The sequence below is a fragment of the Anomaloglossus baeobatrachus genome, chromosome 5, assembly GCF_048569485.1.
Source record: "Anomaloglossus baeobatrachus isolate aAnoBae1 chromosome 5, aAnoBae1.hap1, whole genome shotgun sequence".
NCBI lineage: Eukaryota > Metazoa > Chordata > Amphibia > Anura > Aromobatidae > Anomaloglossus > Anomaloglossus baeobatrachus.
Genome location: NC_134357.1, coordinates 562,887,211 through 562,906,962, shown reverse-complemented (window position 1 = coordinate 562,906,962; position 19,752 = coordinate 562,887,211). Strand labels below are relative to the sequence as shown.

The 19,752-nt window shown below is 42.4% G+C and overlaps 1 protein-coding gene across 1 annotated transcript in view; it reads right to left on the bottom strand.

The window, feature by feature from the left end:
- The window catches only part of LOC142312351 (uncharacterized), a 101,205-nt gene that overhangs the window by 57,450 nt on the left and 24,003 nt on the right, over positions 1–19,752 (bottom strand). The window contains exon 4 of the mRNA XM_075351289.1: positions 807–2,258. Coding sequence (XP_075207404.1) covers positions 807–2,258 — 1,452 coding nt within the window. The remainder of the gene's footprint in view (positions 1–806; positions 2,259–19,752) is intronic.

The window sequence follows — 19,752 nt, the reverse complement described above, 5'->3', positions numbered from 1 at the left end:
AAGAGTTGAACAATAGAACAAAAACTGACAAAAATTGAGCAATCAAGTACTAATCAGCACTCAGTGGGAGAAGATGGATGGGGAAGGGGATAGAGGGACTAGAGGTTCCCATGACATAAATTATGTCAATTTATGGAAAGACCTTCACGACCATGACAAACTTATGTCAAATATCAGGAAGGAAATAAGGGCATAAAAAATGTGCACATTTTTTATATTTTCATAAATAAAAGCAAATAACCTAAATTAGCCACTAACATTAAGTACAATGTTCTAAAAAAAAACCCCAAAAAACCCCCCACTATCTTAGAATTACTGGGATATGTTGAAGAGTTCCAGAATTATTACCACATAAAATGAATTGACAAATTTGGCCTCATCAGGAAAGTGAAAATAGTCTTCAGGGCAAACAGGTTAAACAAAAGGGCTATTTTGTAAGATTTTTGGATCTTACTTTTTATGGAGGAAAACATTCCTTAAATACAGAACATGAAGATGGCTTCCCCCCTTTATAAGTAACAAGTATTAATTTCTGATAAACAGAATTCATTTTCAAATAAAACAATTCTCACATTCTTGGTATAAAAAGGACTTCTCACCTATGTGAGCTGTTTAATGTTTAACTGGAGATGTTATGAAAGAAAAGCATTTCCCACAATTTCAAAATTGATATTGCTTCTTCTCTATGTGACTTTTTTGATGTTTTAAAAAATATGATTTACACACAAAAGTTTTCCCACATTCTGAACATGAATATGGCTTCTCCCCTGTGTGAGTTCTTTGATGCTTAACAAGAGCCGATTTACCTACAAAACATTTCCCACACTCTGAACATGAATATGGCTTCTCCCCTGTGTGAGTTCTTTGATGCTTAACAAGAGCTGACTTACCTGCAAAACATTTCCCACACTCTGAACATGAAAATGGCTTTTCCCCTGTGTGAGTTCTCTGATGTAAACGAAGACTTGACATTCGATTAAAATCTTGCCCACATTCTGAACATGAAAATGGCTTCTCTCCTGTGTGAATTCTCTGATGCATAACAAGACTTGATATCTGATTAAAATCTTGGCCACACTCTGAACATAAAAATGGCTTCTCCCCTGTGTGGATTCTTTGATGTTTAAGAAAATTTGATTTGTGATTAAAATCTTTTCCACACTCTGAACATGAAAATGGCTTCTCCCCTGTGTGAGTTCTCTGATGTTTAAGAAGAGATGAATTATCTGCAAAACATTTCCCACATTCAGAACATGAAAATGGTTTTTCCCCTGTGTGAGTTCTCTGATGTGTTAGAAGAGTTGATTTTTTTGTAAAACATTTCCCACATTCTGAACATGAAAATGGCTTCTCACCTGTGTGAATTTTCTGATGTGTAATAAGAACAGATTTCTGGTTAAAATATTTCCCACAGTCTAAACATAAAAATGGCTTTACTCCTGCATGAATTCTCTCATGTCTAACAAGTTTGGATTTTTCTGCAAAACATTTCCCACATTCTGAACATGGATATGGCTTTTCCCCTGTGTGATTTTTCTGATGTGTAACAAGAGCTGATTTTTCTACAAAACATTTCCCACATTCTGAACATGAAAATGGCTTCTCACCTGTGTGAGTTCTGTGATGTACAACAAGAGATGATTTAATTCTAAAACATTTCCCACATTCTGAACATGAAAATGGCTTCTCCCCTGTGTGAGTTCCCTGATGTACAACAAGAGTTGATTTCTTTCTAAAATATTTCCCACATTCTGAACATGAAAATGGCTTCTCCCCTGTGTGAATTCTCTGATGTATAATAAGAGCAGATTTCTGGTTAAAACAATTTCCACAATCTAAACATGGATATGGCTTTTCTCCTGCATGAATTCTCTGATGTCTAACAAGTTTTGATTTTTCTGCAAAACATTTTCCACATTCTAGACATGGATATGGCTTCTCCCCTGTGTGAGTTCTCTTATGTACAATAAGGCTTGATTGACCATTAAAATATTTCCCACATTCTGAACATGAAAATGTCTTTTTTCCTTTGGTAGTTCGAACATTTCTTCTGTGACTTTTATTTTCCTTAATAGTCTCTGATGAATCAGAAGATAGAACCTGTTTAATAGGATCAGATGATAGATCTTTGCTGTGAAGCACCAAGGATACAGCTGGGATAACGCAATGTTCTCCATATTTGTTTTGTGGCACACCAAGATTATATGATTGAAAGTCTGAAGGAGTCAGAAGTCCCCCTGAGCTCCTAATACAGTCACCTGCCAAAAATAACACTATCATTACTTTAATAATATACCACTTGGAAAAAGTTTTTTTTAACTATATGAAATGTCCATTAAAATTTCATCTCATGCTGCAAAATAAGATTATTCACTTAGATATTGATGACAAAACAGATCACATTTTAACTGAAGACCACAGAGTAAGGACCACTAGATAATGATATCAGGCCACCAGGATCGGCTCTAGCAGATTTCCAGTTCAGTGTTGAATTCAGCATTTTCCTAGTTTCATGTCTCAGAATGTCGGTCACCACTATTTTGTAATAGGACGCTCAGTGGAGAATCATAAATAAGCCTGTAAGTCAGTACTATTAGAGGGGGTCTGTCCCTGCACAATCACTGACAGCCACGTGCATTTTACTGTAGAACGGAGGAGCGGTGCAATTATGTATGAAGAAGCTCTGACTTTATAGAATGTGTAAAACATGAATTGCAAATTAATTTGTAAAGTGATTTTCTCGAGTTATGAAAAACAAATGGGTTGACGGAGAATGTGATAATAAATTAAAATAAACATTACTCGCCTGTTGGATCCATTGCCATTTCAGGGCTACCACTATAGCGCTCCCCTCCAATCTTGGTACTTGGCTGCTGTGATGATGAACCCGATATCACATATGACCATTGGATCACGTATACTGAGGACAGTGATGGGCTGCAGCGCTCACATGTTGTATATGGCACATTATCACTGCAGTCAAGTACAGAAAGGCCGGAGATAAGCACCAAAGCAGCAGGGGCTGTGACTAGCAAGTAATGCTTCTCTTATTTAGCTTTTTTCTTAATCACATACTTCCCCCAGTCTCGGCAGGTGGGGAACTTAAATTCTGCCCCAACTTCTATAAAACGTCTAACTACTCTAATGGCCCATTAAGTTAAAGCTGAATACATACTGAGGCATTAAGGACCTCTGTAAAAGACCACAGGCCCATTTCTAAAAAAGTCATAAGCAAATCCACTAAATATGTCCATAAGTACAGTAAGTTCTGCTAAGTGAATGTTGATAGAATGTAAAATAATTGGTGACATACCGGCCTCCTGATCAATGCTGAGGAACGAAATGTAGTGGGAACAATTGTGTTATTTAGGCATTTCCTAAATACAGTATATCTGTAAATTGTCACTTTTCAATAATCCTTAGGCGATGTTCACATGGAGAAATCAACCAGAAAACTAATAAGATAATAAAGGGGTGATCATGTCATAAAAACAAAAATAGTGTGAAGTGTGCAGCTTTCCTGCATGTGTTTCATGCAGGACATCAGTTACTGGAGGTCCACAGTAGATCTCTTCTATGGGAAAGTCACCAAAATAAAAAAAAAAAAACAAAACAAAACAAAAAACCTTAAAAACAATTTATTATATAGCAAATAAAAAAACAGCTGAATCCCAAAACATACAAATATGCAGTGCAGATTCTGTTGAATTTAGGGCGGGAGTGGGCCAATTGCCATTGAATAAAAATAAAATAATATGGTTGTGTGTCACCCAGGGATATGGGGTACTCTGTCCCGGGCCGTATATGTACGTGGATGCTGTGTTACGGTTGTATAATGTCCGATGCCCCATTCCGTGACCCTGGGAATGCTTTTTAAAAGGGGTATATATACAGGGGAGTGAAAGAGTTTGTATTGTGACGCCACTTGCGGGTTGCAGTTATGGTGATGGAACCGCCGCTGCACAGTCTGTTACCTCTGGGGCTGATGGTGGTGGCAGCCGGGATGGTAGGCCCTCCGTAAGTGGGGCTGGGCCCCAGGGAGTGAATGTAGGGGTCCATCGAAGAAAGAACGGAGACCACACAGTGGGGTTGCAGTGCAACTTCTGTTTACTCACAGTGATGTTGATCTGTGGCCCTGAGGATGGCTGGTTCAGATCCCTGGTCCCTTTTGTCCCAGTGCCGGTGTGGTGACCTAGTAGTCTCTTTCCCCGGCACCTCTCACTTGTTGGTGGGACCCCATAGCCTGGAGCATTTGTGGCTTCCTTACTGTCTGTTGGCAGTCTCTCGTCTGTACGATGGGCAGTGCGAACCCTGTAGGGTCGGTGTGCTGTTCCGGTCCCTGGCTCAATCTTTACTTCTGGTGCCCCCCGATTCTTGGGTCAGCGAGGTCCGTGAAGGTCCCCTCACTGTGCAGGTATTTGTCAGGTTGCCTGAAGCTGTCACCTGACCTAGGGCCCTGTGCACCATCGGTGCTCTGGTTCCAGAGGCACTTGGCTGTACCGTCCCTGGCAACCACTCTCCTTGCCACCTGGGTCACCATTACACGACCCCGTCTGGAGACACGTCCGTCCTTTTCAACTGTCACTACCGAACTCTGTCTCAGTGTCTGTTTGTTCCCTTCTAGTGGGGTGGGCTGTACTGACTCCACCTCTTGGCGGCCATCCATTGGGTCCTGGACTAGTCAGTCATCCCTAATGGGGAGTAGGAAACTGGGGATGGTCTGTGTTTTATTGGTACTAGCACTGGGCTTCCAGGTCCCTGGGGATAGGCCCTGCATCTAGGTCATGATGCAGTACCTAGTAGTGCCCTGAGGGGTTCAGGGGCGGTACAGTTGCGCAAGATGGCGGTTGACTTCCTGCCCCTGAAGACACCAAATATGTTCTTAAATATATACATATGTGATAAGATATAAAGTAATGTTATGTAGGAATGTATAGTGTTAGGTATTGTAATGTATAAGACGTAGCAGAGTTGCGAATGTTACTATGTAGAGGTGTAGCAGTAGTGATGATGTAATGTATGTGTAATGGTATAAGATGTAATGTTATCTAGTATATAATGTAGGATGCTTAATAATGTATTATAAGTGTTACAGGGATGCAGGTGAAAAGGTTAAATCTGCCCAGCAACAGACAGTTGAGATTAGGCTATAGAGAAAGAGCTACTGCTGAGGGAGAGAAATGTTTTTTGTGGAAACGTCAGTTAGGGCTCAGCCAGTGACAGAAACAGACCTCAAGTCTGAGGAGCAGCAGAGCCGCATGATATGGGTGAACTGTAACAGGAGAGGAAACCAAGAAACATGAAAGCGAGATTCTGACCAGAGAAAAGAGCTATCTAAAATACAGAGTGACTGGAGTCGAGTCTGAATGCACCAAGTAAGTGAGTGAATGAGAGACTGTTCCCTAAGAGACACTCAGCAGTACGGCCCTTAATGGCTTATAGCTCAAGAAGGGACAGACCTAGAAGAAACAGTGCGCGAGTCGAATAGATGGTCCTGGGTGGCAGATCCAGAAGCGTCAGGAGGCGATTAGCCTGGTCCAGCCATACTGGGACAATCTCTACTGCAGAGGAATATGACGTGAAGCCGCAGAGAGGATGGAGAGACTCTAGAGGACTGTGATGTCAGGTGGAGCTGGGTGGTGGTGAATTGCTCAGGCTTATGTGGAAGTGTAAAGATATGAGAGAATGAACACGCTACAGGAATATGTCTGGAGTTATTCTTTAAAGGGAACCTGTCATCAGAAATTTTGCCCTAAACCTAAAAGATTCCCCCTCTGCAGCTCCTGGGCTACATTCTAGCAAGGTTCCTGTTGTTCTTGTGCCCTCATTCTGACCAAAATAAAGACTTTATAAAGTGGTACCTTTTTGTATTCAGATCTTGATAATGGTACACGGGGGTGGGCTCTCTGGTGTGCGTTAGTCTGCCTCCTGTCGCTTTAGGCCGTCCCCATCGCGCAATTTCAAAGCGGTGACGTGAGGTAAGCTGGCCAGCGCTTGCGCAGAACGTTGGAGGCAGCCGTGAAAGCGCGAGCACGAGATTATGGGCGGGTACTTGCTGATGAAAATCACAGCGCCGCCCATAATCTCGCACATGCGCAACACGTCACCAGCGGTCACACTGTGCACATTGGACAGTCCCGCGAGAGTGGCACGGCGCATACGCGAGATTATGGGCAGCGGTGTGATTTTCATCAGCAAGTACCCGCCCATAATCTTGTGCTCGCGCTTTCACCGCCACCTCCACCGTTCTGCGCAAGCGCTGGCCAGCTTACCTCACGTCACCGCTTTGAAATTGCGCAATGGGGGGGCGGCCTAAAGCGACAGGAGGCAGATTAATGGACACCAGAGAGCCAGCCCCTGTGTACCATTATCAAGATCTGAATACAAAAAGGTACCACTTTATAAAGTCTTTATTTTGGTCAGAAAGGGGGCACAAGAACAACAGGAATCTTGCTAGAATGCAGCCCAGGAGCTGCAGAGGGGGAATCTTTTACGTTTAGTGTAAAATTTCTGATGACAGGTTCCCTTTAATGCATATGAAACGTCCGAGAAGCAATGTGACCGCTTTCGTGTGTACAGTGTTATCATCAGCCATCTGTACAGTACTTTGTGTTTATAAAGAAGTTTTGGTTTCCTATGTGGAACGGTGTACCATCTGGTCCTGGCTGGCCAAAGCCATCGGCAACATGCGGCCTGCAAAGGTGTATCACTACTGTAGTGTATCACATACCCATCCAGGACTCCCATTTTCATGTAGCGTGTCGGGGTGCGGCAAAACAATTTCCTCGCCCATGACTACCATCCCGCGCCACATTACATGGACACTGTCTTATAATTGAGGATGTGGTTAGGCTCAGAATTAGCCAATCACATTTACACATAAATAAAGCTGTCAGTACACGGCCATCATCATTTCCAGCTATTCTGATTAACACCATATAAAGTTATGGTGTTGTAGGAAGATTTGCTTAGTTGCACTTTACAGCAAAAGCCACAGTCCATAAACCGCTGACAACACAGCAAAGGGATCTCATTCTTGAAAGTTATCAGTCAGGAGAAAAGTAAAAAAATGTTTACCATTAGATAAAACATGGAGCAATATGAAGACATCAAGAAGTGGCTCAAATTAGGCACAACAGAGATATTACCTAGAACTGGACATCCTACAAAAATTGATGTACAGAAAAAAGAAATTTGGTCCAGGAGGTTTCCAGCAACATATCACCTTATCAGCTATGTATAACCTGTGTTTTAATCAGTTAAACCACAGCTCGGATGTGCTTAAATAGAAGAAACTCCACACAAATGACCCAATTTTGGTAACTAGACCCTTGAAGAAATTTATTTAGAAGAGTGGTGAGCATCTTGAACCCAAATGTGCTTTACAGAATTTTTTTTACATGGAGCTGTGAAAATTAAAAAATAAATTTTTCCCCAAAAATATATTGCTTTTGCACCAAAGTTAAAATTTTAGTGAGGGTAACAGGACAAAATTGACAGGACCATTCATTGTGCAATTTTTCTTGTGTACACAGATACCACATATATTGTGTAAAACAACTTTTTGTGTGCATGGCAGAGTTCACAAGGGAATGAGCACTATTTGAATTTTGGAGCTCCAATTTGACTGGAATAGATTGTGGACTCCATGTCACATTTTAAGAGCCCCTGACATGCCAAAACAGAAGAAACCCCCACAAGTCACCTTATTTTTTAAACTATACGTCTAGAGCAATTTATTTAGGAGTGTGTAAAGCATTTTTAACCCTCAGGTGATTTAGAGAATTGTATAACACTGGGTTCAGTAAATCAAAAGTTACCAATTTTTACACGAAAATATTGCTTTGACCCAAATGTTTTCATTTTCAAAAGGGGTAAGAAGACAACAAATGGTAAAATTTGTTATGCATTTTCTCCTGGGAACGCCAATACCCCATATGTGTTCGAAAATTGCTTTTAAAGGTACAGTGCAAAGCTCAGAAGGGAAGGAGCAATATAATATAGTACAGATATTGCTGTTATGGTTTGTGGGTGCCATGTCATATTGGCAAAGCCCCTGAGGTGCCAGAACATTAGAAAACTTCTATAAAAGTGAACCCATTTTAAAAAATATACACACCCCTCAATGAATCATTCTAAGGGTGCAGTGATCATATTGACATCACAGATGTGTTACAGCACTTTATACCATTGTGTGGTAAAGAAAAAATAGATTTCAGATTCCATGCCACGTGTGAAGAGCCCCTAAGGTGCAAAAAAAGCAGAAACCCCCACAAGTGACCCAATTTTGGAAGCTACTCCTCTTTAGGAATTTATGTAGGGGTGTAGTGAGTATTTTTCACCCTCAAGCAATTTACAGAATTGTATAACATTGGGCTGAGTAAATAATAGGAGAAAAGGAATGCAATATCTGCTAAGTTCGCCAATACCCCATATGTGGTCAAAAGCTACTTTTGAGGCAGTGGCGTAGCAAAGGGGGGGGAGGAGGGGGCGGTCCACCCCGGGCGGCACGTGTCAGGGGGGCGGCATTTTGGCCACTCGCCTTCAGTTCTGCTGCCCCCGGGCCAAGTTCCGGGGACCGGAGTCCTCAGCAGGAAACTGTGGCTGCTGTCTCTTTAAGGCATGCAGACCACAGTGTCCTGCTGGAGTGAGCTTCATCTGTGAGCGGAGCTACCGCCCGGCATCCTGCTCTGTCCCACAGACAGACCCTATTGCGCCTTTTCTCTCCTACTACAGCTCCCCACAGAGATGAAAGAGTGCCAGCCAGCAACCCCCAGCATAGCGCTGGCCTCCGGCGCTGTGTGGGCCCCCTCACATTCGTGTCCGAGCGGTAAGTGCTATCCCCCTCCCCCCCTCGACCTGTATACTCCCTCCCAGCCACCCGATTTATGGGCCCCAGTGAGCTGCATGGGCTTTCCCCACCTCAGGAGCTGCGTGTGCGGGCCCCCAGGAGCCGCGTGTGTTGGTGCAGGCTCAGCTCTGCTACATCTGCCCTGTGCTCGGTGCAGGCTCAGCTCTGCTACATCTGCCCTGTGCTTGGTGCAGGCTCAGCTCCGCTACATCTGCCCTGTGCTTGGTGCAGGCTCAGCTCCGCTACATCTGCCCTGTACTTGGTGCAGGCTCAGCTCCTCTACATCTGCCCTGTGCTTGGTGTAGGCTCAGCTCCTCTACATCTGCCCTGTGCTTGGTGCAGGCTCAGCTCTGCTACATCTGCCCTGTGCTTGGTGCAGCCTCAGCTCTGCAGCAGCCGCGTGTGCGGGCCCCCAAAAGCCACGTGTGTGTCTATATGTGCAGCAGAGTTGTGTGTGTATGTATGTATGCATGCAGTAGAGCTGTGTGTGTCTGTCTGTATGTAGCAGAGTTGTGTCTGTATGTATGTATGCAGCAGCTACAGCGTTGTGTGTGTCTGTATGTATGCAGCAGCTACAGAGTTGTATGTATGCAGCAGCTGCAGAGTTGTGTGTGCCTGTATGTATGCTGCAGAGTTTTGTGTCTGTATGCAGTAGAGCTGTGTGTCTGTATAAATGCAGTAGAGCTGTGTGTGTCTGTATGCATCTGTCTGTATGCAGTTGTGTGTCTGTATGCAGCAGAGTTGTGTGTCTGTATGTATGCTGCAGAGTTGTCTGTATGTATGCAGTAGAGCGGTGTCTGTATAAATGCAGTAGAGAGCTGTGTGTCTGTATGTATGCAGCAGAGCTGTGTGTGTCTGTATGTATGCATGTATGCAGCAGCTGCAGAGTTGAGTGTGTCTGTATGTATGCAGCAGAGTTGTGTGTCTGTATGTATGCAGCAGAGCTGTATGTGTCTGTATGTATGCAGCAGAGCTGTGTGTGTGTATAATAGGCCTACATGTGTGTAAAAAGGTGAAAGTCTAGGACTAATAGCAGCAGTCTAGAATTAGATTGATTATATTAGATTAGATCTACAATACAATCAATTGATTGTAGTTCCATGAAAAATAAATATTTTGATGGTTTTCCAAATTTTTGAAAATTTCTGGATTATCAACGGTAACTAACCCGATATATACCTTGGTTACCAGCGCACACCGCTTAGCGCTGGCTCCCTGCACACCTAGCCACAGTACACATCGAGTTAATTACCCGATGTGTACTCTGCTATGTTGAGCAAGCAGGAGGGAGCCAGCTTCTGCGGACGCTGGTAACCACGGTAAACATCGGGTAACCAAGAAGCCCTTCCCTTGGTTACCCGATATTTACCTTCGTTACCAGCATCCGCCGCTCTCACACTGCCAGTGCCGGAAGAAATGGATATTACAAAGATGTGAACAAACAAAAGAAAGGGCACAGGTCACAATTATTAAACATATGGAGATTCGTATCATAGCTCACAACTTGAGTCAAGCGATGATTCGGCTTCTTTCTCACCAGACGAAGACCCAGACTCGATAATCTAGTCCCTGATCACCTTCAGACTGGTTCTAGAGAGCTATTAAACATAGACTCAACAAATTCTTCAAATACAATAGACTTGGAATCACGTTTGATTTCGCTTATCTCCACTGTCAGCGTTAACATAAATACTGCACTGGAGAAACAAACAAAAACACTCAAAAGAAGACCTTGCCGCCATTCACACTAGATTAAACGTCTACGGAGAAAAAATATCTAACATCAAGGAAAAATCAGACATCTTATCAAAGGACCAAAAGGATATGCAAACTCAAATATACTCACTTAAAGCGAAAATAGCAGACTAATGCTGGGTTCACACATAGCGACGCAGCAGCGATCACGACGGGCGACCTGACCTTATCAGGATCGCTGCTGCGTCGTTACATGGTCGCTGGTGAGCTGTCAAACAGGCAGATCTCACCAGCGACCAGTGACAAGCCCCCAGCCAGCAGCGACGGGTGGAAGCGGTGCTGCGCTTGGTAACTAAGGTAAATATCAGGTAACCAAGGGCTTGGTTACCGGATATTTACATTGGTTACCAGCGCTCACCGCTTAGCGCTGGCTCCCTGCACGCCAGAGTACACATCGGGTTAATAAGCAAACCCTTGCTTACTTACCCGATGTGTACTCTGGCGTGCAGGGAGCAGGGAGCGTGAGAGCAGCGGACGCTGGTAACGAAGGTAAATATCGGGTAACCAAGGAAAGGGCTTCCCTTGGTTACCCGATGTTTACCTTGGTTACAGCTTACCGCAGGCTGCCAGAAGCTGGCTCCCTGCTCGCTTCAGTTCGTCGCTCTCTCGCTGTCACACACAGCGTTGTGTGCTTCACAGCGGGAGAGCAACGAGCAAAAAAATGAACCAGGACATTCAGCAACGAGCGGCAACCTCACAGCAGGGGCCAGCTCGTTGCTGGATGTCACACACAGTGACAGCGACGGGACGTCGCTGCTACGTCCCAGAAAATGGTGACGTAGCAGCGACGTCGTTGTCGCCGTCACTGTGTGTGACACCACCTTTAGAAGACAGATCTAGGCGGAACAATATTAAGTTGATAGGAGTACCTGAATCTGTTCAAACTAGTGAAGTAGACCAATATACTAAACGGTTATTGCTAGCAGTCATCCCAAACTTATCAGAGTTTGATACTATAGTAGACAGAATTCGTCGTTTGCCAAAATCAAGCTTTATTGCACGAGAGGTTCCTAGAGATGTTGTTATCTTGAGATTTCACTTCTTGGCAACCAAGGAGAAATTATTGAGCTACTTAAGAACACATAGCTCACTCCCTGAAGCCTACAAAAACATCAAAGTTTTTACTGAAATGTCAAAAGAAACTATGAACTCAAGGAGAGCCTTTACTAACACCACAACTAAACTCCGGGAATGGGAAGTATAGTACCGCTGGGGTTTCCCTACAAAAAACTGTTAATTTGGCAGAATGGAAAAACTGTACCAATTCTCACACCGGAGGAAGGGAAACACTTTATTTCTTCATTGGACAAAGATAACCATAGCTGCAACAATCAAAAAAGTACTTGATACATACTCCTCCTGGATTGAAGTAGTAATTCACTTTTCACTTACTTTATTATTTACAATCTATAACTCTATTGTTATAGTCTACACCATTATCTAAACTGGATTTATGAAACCTCTTTCTGAACCAACCTGAACTTCAATGCACAACAAGAGAATATGCCTTTGTATAGACCTTTGTTTTACAGGACTACAAGTCGTCGTCATCATATTGTGAGGAGAATTATACATCTCTTCCAATCATTGAACATTCTGCATCACAGGGGATTTTCCCTCTTTTAAAGTGAAACCCCTTGGGAGAACTTGAATAATAAGTATAATTGTTTCTCTTAATTATTTTTTTTTTTTTTTACAATTTAGGTGATTAACTTAAGCTTAGAAAAAAAACTTGGTAAGACCATACTGTTTAACAGATTGTTGTTTGTATTTTTGTAGATGGTTTTGTTTTCAACACATGACCTTATTGTTTACTATTGTATTAGCTTGAAATGACCACGAAACTATTGAGTTTTAATGTAAGAGGACTTAATAGTCTGAAAAGAAGGTACCTTGCATGATGGGAGATTCTGAATACAGGAGCAGATATCTGCCTACAAGAAGTTAAAACTGGCTGACTCCAATCATCCTAAATTCGCACACTAAAGGGGGCTTTACACGCTGCGATATCGTTAGTGAATTACCGTCGGGGTCACGGTGTTAGTGACGCACATCCGGCTTCATTAACGAGATCGCAGTGTGTGATACCTACGAGCGACCTTAAACGATCGCAAAAGAGATCAAAATTGTTTGCCGTGGAGAGGTAGTCCTGAAACCAAAAATCGTCTGCTTATTAGCGATGTTGTTCCTCGTTCCTACGGCACCACACATCGCTGTGTGTGACACCGCAGGAGCGACGAACATCTCCTTACCTGCCTCCACCAGCAATGATGAAGGAAGGAGGTGGGCGGGATGTTACGTCCCGCTCATCTCCGCCCCTCCGATTCTATTGGACACCTGCCGTGTGACCTCGCTGTGACGCCACACGAACCGTTCCTTTAGAAAGGAGGTGGTTCACCGGCCAGAGCGACGTCGCAGGGCAGGTAAGTCCATGTGACGGGGACTAACGAGGATGTGTGCCACGGGCAGCGATTTGCCCGTGTAGCACAACCGACGGGGGTGGGTACGATCGCTTGCGATCTTGCTAGCGAGATCGCAGTGTGTAAATTACCCTTGAGACTTTTGTAATCAGTTTAGCTCCCTTAAACTGAAAAAAGCAGGCGTTATGACTTTTATTAAAAACACGGTCACATACCAACTCATTCAAGAAAAAAAAAAGATGATATGGGACGGTTTCATATTCTTGCCTGTAAAATCAATAACTGTTCATGCACTATTGTTAATATTTACGCCCTTGATACTGGACAAATTAATTTCTTAGAAAAATTGCTGAAAAAAAGTAGGTAAAATAAAAATTGGCAACCTACTAATGATGGGAGATTACAATATGGAACCAAATTGGGATCTAGATTTGACTGCACTCTCGCACTATAAAAAACCAAACCCTTCACAATTGGCTGCTAAGGCTAGTTTCACACTTTCGTTGTTTAGCATCAGTCACAATGCGTTGTGTGACGGATGTGACTGATGTGTTGTAAATAGTGTGACAATACAGTAAAGGCAACGGATTACTGTGAAAAAGCGTTTTCCGTTTGTGATTTATTTTGTATTTCCCGTGAGGAAGAGGGAGATAGAGGGAGATAGAGGGAGATATAGTATATATATATATATATATATATACATACACATATATATATATATATATATATATATATATATATATATATATATATATATATATATATATATATATATATATATATATATGTATGTATGTATGTATGTATGTATGTATGTATGTATATATATATATATATATATATATATATATATATATATATATATATATATAAAAAATACCGTATTTTTCGGACTATAAGACGCACCGGACCATAAGACGCACCCTGGTTTTAGAGGAGGAAAATAGGAAAATAAAATTTTAAAGCAAAAAATGTGGTCATGACACACTGTTATGGGGCGAGGATCTTCTGCTGACACTGTTATGGGGGTAATGTCCCCAAATTCTCTGCTAAGGTACCCCATCCTGGTAATGATCCTCCTGCCTTGTATATGTGCCCCATCCTGGTATATGCCCTTATCCTGCTATATACTGCCATCCTGCTATATACTGCCATTCTGGTATATACTGCCATTCTGGTATATACTGCCATCCTGCTATATGCCCCCATCCTGATACAGTTAGGTCCAGAAATATTTGGACAGTGACACAAGTTTTGTTATTTTAGCTGTTTACAAAAACATGTTCAGAAATACAATTATATATATATAATATGGGCTGAAAGTGCACACTCCCAGCTGAAATATGAGAGTTTTCACATCCAAATCGGAGAAAGGGTTTAGGAATCATAGCTCTGTAATGCATAGCCTCCTCTTTTTAAAGGGACCAAAAGTAATTGGACAAGGGACTCTAAGGGCTACAATTAACTCTGAAGGCGTTTCCCTCGTTAACCTGTAATCAATGAAGTAGTTAAAAGGTCTGGGGTTGATTACAGGTGTGTGGTTTTGCATTTGGAAGCTGTTGCTGTGACCAGACAACATGCGGACTAAGGAACTCTCAATTGAGGTGAAGCAGAACATCCTGAGGCTGAAAAAAAAGAAAAAATCCATCAGAGAGATAGCAGACATGCTTGGAGTAGCAAAATCAACAGTTGGGTACATTCTGAGAAAAAAGGAATTGACTGGTGAGCTTGGGAACTCAAAAAGGCCTGGGCGTCCACGGATGACAACAGTGGTGGATGATCGCCGTATACTTTCTTTGGTGAAGAAGAACCCGTTCACAACATCAACTGAAGTCCAGAACACTCTCAGTGAAGTAGGTGTATCTGTCTCTAAGTCAACAGTAAAGAGAAGACTCCATGAAAGTAAATACAAAGGGTTCACATCTAGATGCAAACCATTCATCAATTCCAAAAATAGACAGGCCAGAGTTAAATTTGCTGAAAAACACCTCATGAAGCCAGCTCAGTTCTGGAAAAGTATTCTATGGACAGATGAGACAAAGATAAACCTGTACCAGAATGATGGGAAGAAAAAAGACTGGAGAAGAAAGGGAACGGCACATGATCCAAGGCACACCACATCCTCTGTAAAACATGGTGGAGGCAACGTGATGGCATGGGCATGCATGGCTTTCAATAGCACTGGGTCACTTGTGTTTATTGATGACATAACAGCAGACAAGAGTAGCCGGATGAATTCTGAAGTGTACCGGGATATACTTTCAGCCCAGATTCAGCCAAATGCCGCAAAGTTGATCGGACGGCGCTTCATAGTACAGATGGACAATGACCCCAAGCATACAGCCAAAGCTACCCAGGAGTTCATGAGTGCTAAAAAGTGGAACATTCTGCAATGGCCAAGTCAATCACCAGATCTTAACCCAATTGAGCATGCATTTCACTTGCTCAAATCCAGACTTAAGACGGAAAGACCCACAAACAAGCAAGACCTGAAGGCTGTGGCTGTAAAGGCCTGGCAAAGCATTAAGAAGGAGGAAACCCAGCGTTTGGTGATGTCCATGGGTTCCAGACTTAAGGCAGTGATTGCCTCCAAAGGATTCGCAACAAAATATTGAAAATAAAAATATTTTGTTTGGGTTTGGTTTATTTGTCCAATTACTTTTGACCTCCTAAAATGTGGAGTGTTTGTAAAGAAATGTGTACAATTCCTACAATTTCTACAATTTCTATCAGATATTTTTGTTCAAACCTTCAAATTAAACGTTACAATCTGCACTTGAATTCTGTTGTAGAGGTTTCATTTCAAATCCAATGTGGTGGCATGCAGAGCCCAACTCGCGAAAATTGTGTCACTGTCCAAATATTTCTGGACCTAACTGTATATACTGCCATCCTGCTATATATTCTCATTCTGCTATATACCGCCATCCATCCTGCTATATACAACCATCCTGCTATATACACCCATCCTGCTATATATACACCCATCCTGGTACATGGCATGTATTCTGTATCACACACAAAAAATAAAAATAAAAAAAAAACGTTTATACTCACTTTTCCTCGCTCCATGCAGCATTGCTTCTAACCCTGTCTGTGGCGGCAGCAGCACCACGAGAGTGTGGAGCAGTCACCGGTCACCTTCCTGCAGCATCGCGATGTCCTCCCGTCTGCCGGTCAGCTGACTTGCGTGGAGACTAGCGGCGCACACAGCGATGACGTCATCGCTGCGCTCACCGCTCTCTACACAGATCAGCTGACCGGCAGACGGGAGGACATCGCGAAGCTGCAGGGGAACGGTGAGTATGTATACTAATTCACTGCCCCCCACGCTGATGATGATGCATGGAGGGCAGTGAATACAGCCGCGCATGATCACTCCAGGCTGTAGTTGCCAGGGGTGATCATGTCCGGCTGTTTAATATGCACGCACCTCCATCGTCCCGCCCACCTGTCAGAGCCGGCTTCAGCGCTGAGAGATGATGGGCGGGATGATGGGTGTGCATATGTAATGAGTGGGCCCACATGGTCACGGGAGGCGCTGCCACAGCCTGCAAGTGCCACCGATGACCCGCTCCACCGCAGCACCCTCATTCCCAGCCGCAGCCCTATAGTCAGACCAAAAGATGCACCACCCACTTTCCCCCAACGTTTGGGGGGAAAAAAGTGCGTCTTATGGTCCGAAAAATATGGTACAATAATATATATATCTTTATCTATTTTATATATATATATATATATATATATATATATTATATATATATATATATACTGGACACGCTCAGTACAACATGACGAAATCCTGAACTTAAATCCGTCGCGTGACGCATGTCGACGGAATCTGGCACCATAGACATTCATTATGAATCTCGCCGGATTCCGCCGGAATCCTGCGAAGTGCGTTTTTTTCACAGCTGCAAAAAACGTTACATTCTGCGTTCCTCCGGCCCGATGGTCAGTCGCAAAACGACTAATGCACCGTGGGATGGATGCAACGCGAAACCTTCAATTGCAATTCGCCCTTACTAGAAGTCTGAGGAATAAACGGATTCCTGCTAAAAATGTTGCCGGTTACCGTAATTCCTCAAGGCGGCGGATTGCAACTGATGTAAAACAACGCAAGTGTGAAAGCAGCCTAAGAAATAAACTCCTAGATACATTTCATTGTCTTAACACCACATTCCGTGAGTTCTCATACTACTCAGAAATTTATAAAACTTATTCCCGCATTGACCACATCTTTACTACATCCCAATCAATTTCTAAATTTAAAAATAAGTAACAATATTGAATAAATCATTTTCGGACCTCTCACCCATATTAGGAGAAATACAACTAAATTACAATGCCCAGAAAAGTATGCTCTGGAAATGTAGTCCAGCAATAATTAATAACTCCTTATATAAGCCTCAGATAGAAAACATTATCAAATTATATTTTAATGAGAATAACAATGAAGATTACAGGACATATAATGGTCTGGTCAGCACACAAGGCAGTACTCAGAGGGGAACTAATAAAAATTTCAACATTCCATAAAAAAAAGAAAGAAAAATAAAAATTGAAGATTTGCAAAAAATTAATATACGATAAAGAAAGTCCCACTCCACCAAACTTACATAAAATTATTAGATCTAAGAATTAAAAGTCCAACTATTTTATGAATATCAAAGTCATTTACATTATTCAAAGATGATAAATTATTCCAATATTAATAAGCCAACCAGAGTAATGGCAAGAAAAGTCAAAGCAGAAAGGGTAAAAAAAAAAAAAAAAAAGAATAGTAGCCATTAAAAACCCAAACGGAGTGCTGGTACATCATCCAAAGGAAATTGCAGATGCATTTGCGGACTACAACTCCAGACTATATAACTTAAGAAAGGATTCCTCTACTCCCCAGCCAACCCCTGAACAAATTGATGAATTTCTAGCTCAGATCAACCTCCAAAAATAGAACCTGAGCAATTACTATCTCTCAATGTCCCCTTTAGTGAACCATCCTTACCACAGTTTCATCCCTAAAATCAAGAAAGGCCCCAGGACCTGACAGATTTACAAATGATTGTTAAAAAGCTTTTTCCTCCTTTCTAGCCCCCCACCTAACTAATCTTCTCAATAAAGCTTCCCTGTCATGTACATTTCCATCCGAGATGTTGGGAGCAACTATCACACTAATACCAAAAACTGGAGACAGCAATGAATCTGTCGGCAACTATAGGCTTCTCTCTTTAAATAAATTCCGACATTAAAATCTATTCAAAAATGATTGCAGACAGGCTCAAAAAGTTCCCCCCAGGTGTGATAAATAAAGATCAGCTTGGTTTTGTGGAAGGACGGCAAACCACTGATGGTACGAGGAGGACAATCAACCTCGTTCATCAGATGGAAAACAATAAAATACCATCCATACTGCTGGCGCTAGATGCATAGTTACAGAAAAAGCATTTGACCGCATAAACTGGCAGTATCTGAGGGCGACTGTCAAAATTCGGCCTAGATGACAGTTTTATACAAAGAGTTATGGCACGATACTCTAAACCATCTGCTAGAGCAGTGATTCCCAAACTCCAGTCCTCTCTGCCCCCAATAGGTCATGTTTTCAGGATTTCCTTAGTATTGCAAACGTGAGAAAATGTGACACTTTCTGATGTTTTGATAATGTTTCCATTACCTGTTCAATGCTAAGGAAATCCTGAAAACATGATCTGTTGGGGGCCCTGAGGACTGGAGTTTGGGAAACACTGTGCAAGAGTATATGCCAATCATTTGTCCGTATCCTTCGACATAACCAATGGTACTTGACAAGGGATGCCCCCTCCCCCTTTATTATTCGTATTGGCAATGGAACCACTAGCCAAATTAATTTGAACAAATGACAAAATAAAATGGTGTCCCAACTAAAACAAAAAATCATAAAATAGGCCTATTCACGGATGATATAATCCTTTCCCTCCCTGATCCATTCCCATCAATATTAGAAATAATAAAGACCCTAGATACATATTCACGAATATTATATTATAAATTAAACCCAAAGAAATTAAATTACTATCATTCAATCTTTATCGGTCAACTACAAATTCTATCAAATCCCACTCCTCCTATACTTGGGAAGACTCATTCATAGATTATTTAGAAATACAAATAACTAAAAACTAGAGATGAGCGATGTTCGAAGCGAACCTTTCGCCAATTTCAAATTTTAGTTGTTTTGGGTGATGTTCGAGTCGTTTGACGAACTCGAACGATTTGCTTCACGTTCAACCGTTCGAGTTACCGTTTAATAACGGTTCGATCACCAAAAGCGTAGCTAGTTACTAGCTGGCTTTTCACTGTAATACTGTCAGTCACTGTTACTAATGATATTATCAAAATTCAGCGTATAGTGTGCGGGGGGGGGGGACGGGGTTTAGATCGCCATTTTTTTTCCTAACCACGCGTACAGTGGGGCGGGCCAGGCTGTCAACCAATCACAGACACACAGCAAAGTGGATTTTTGCCAGACAAGCAAGGGCATGTTTCATTGGCTGTGCATGTCACATGTCCTTGCTCTATAAGACCCGGCCATTTTCCCCATCGCCGCCATTATCTCAGTGCTGCGGGTGTGTGACAGTCACCGCTCCCGCTGCTGCTGCTGTAGGTGCTATAAAGTGCAATCGAGACATCGGTTTAGGGAGTAGGGACTAGTTTTAATTTCAGCCCTTTTCAGGGCTAGATTAGAGCAGT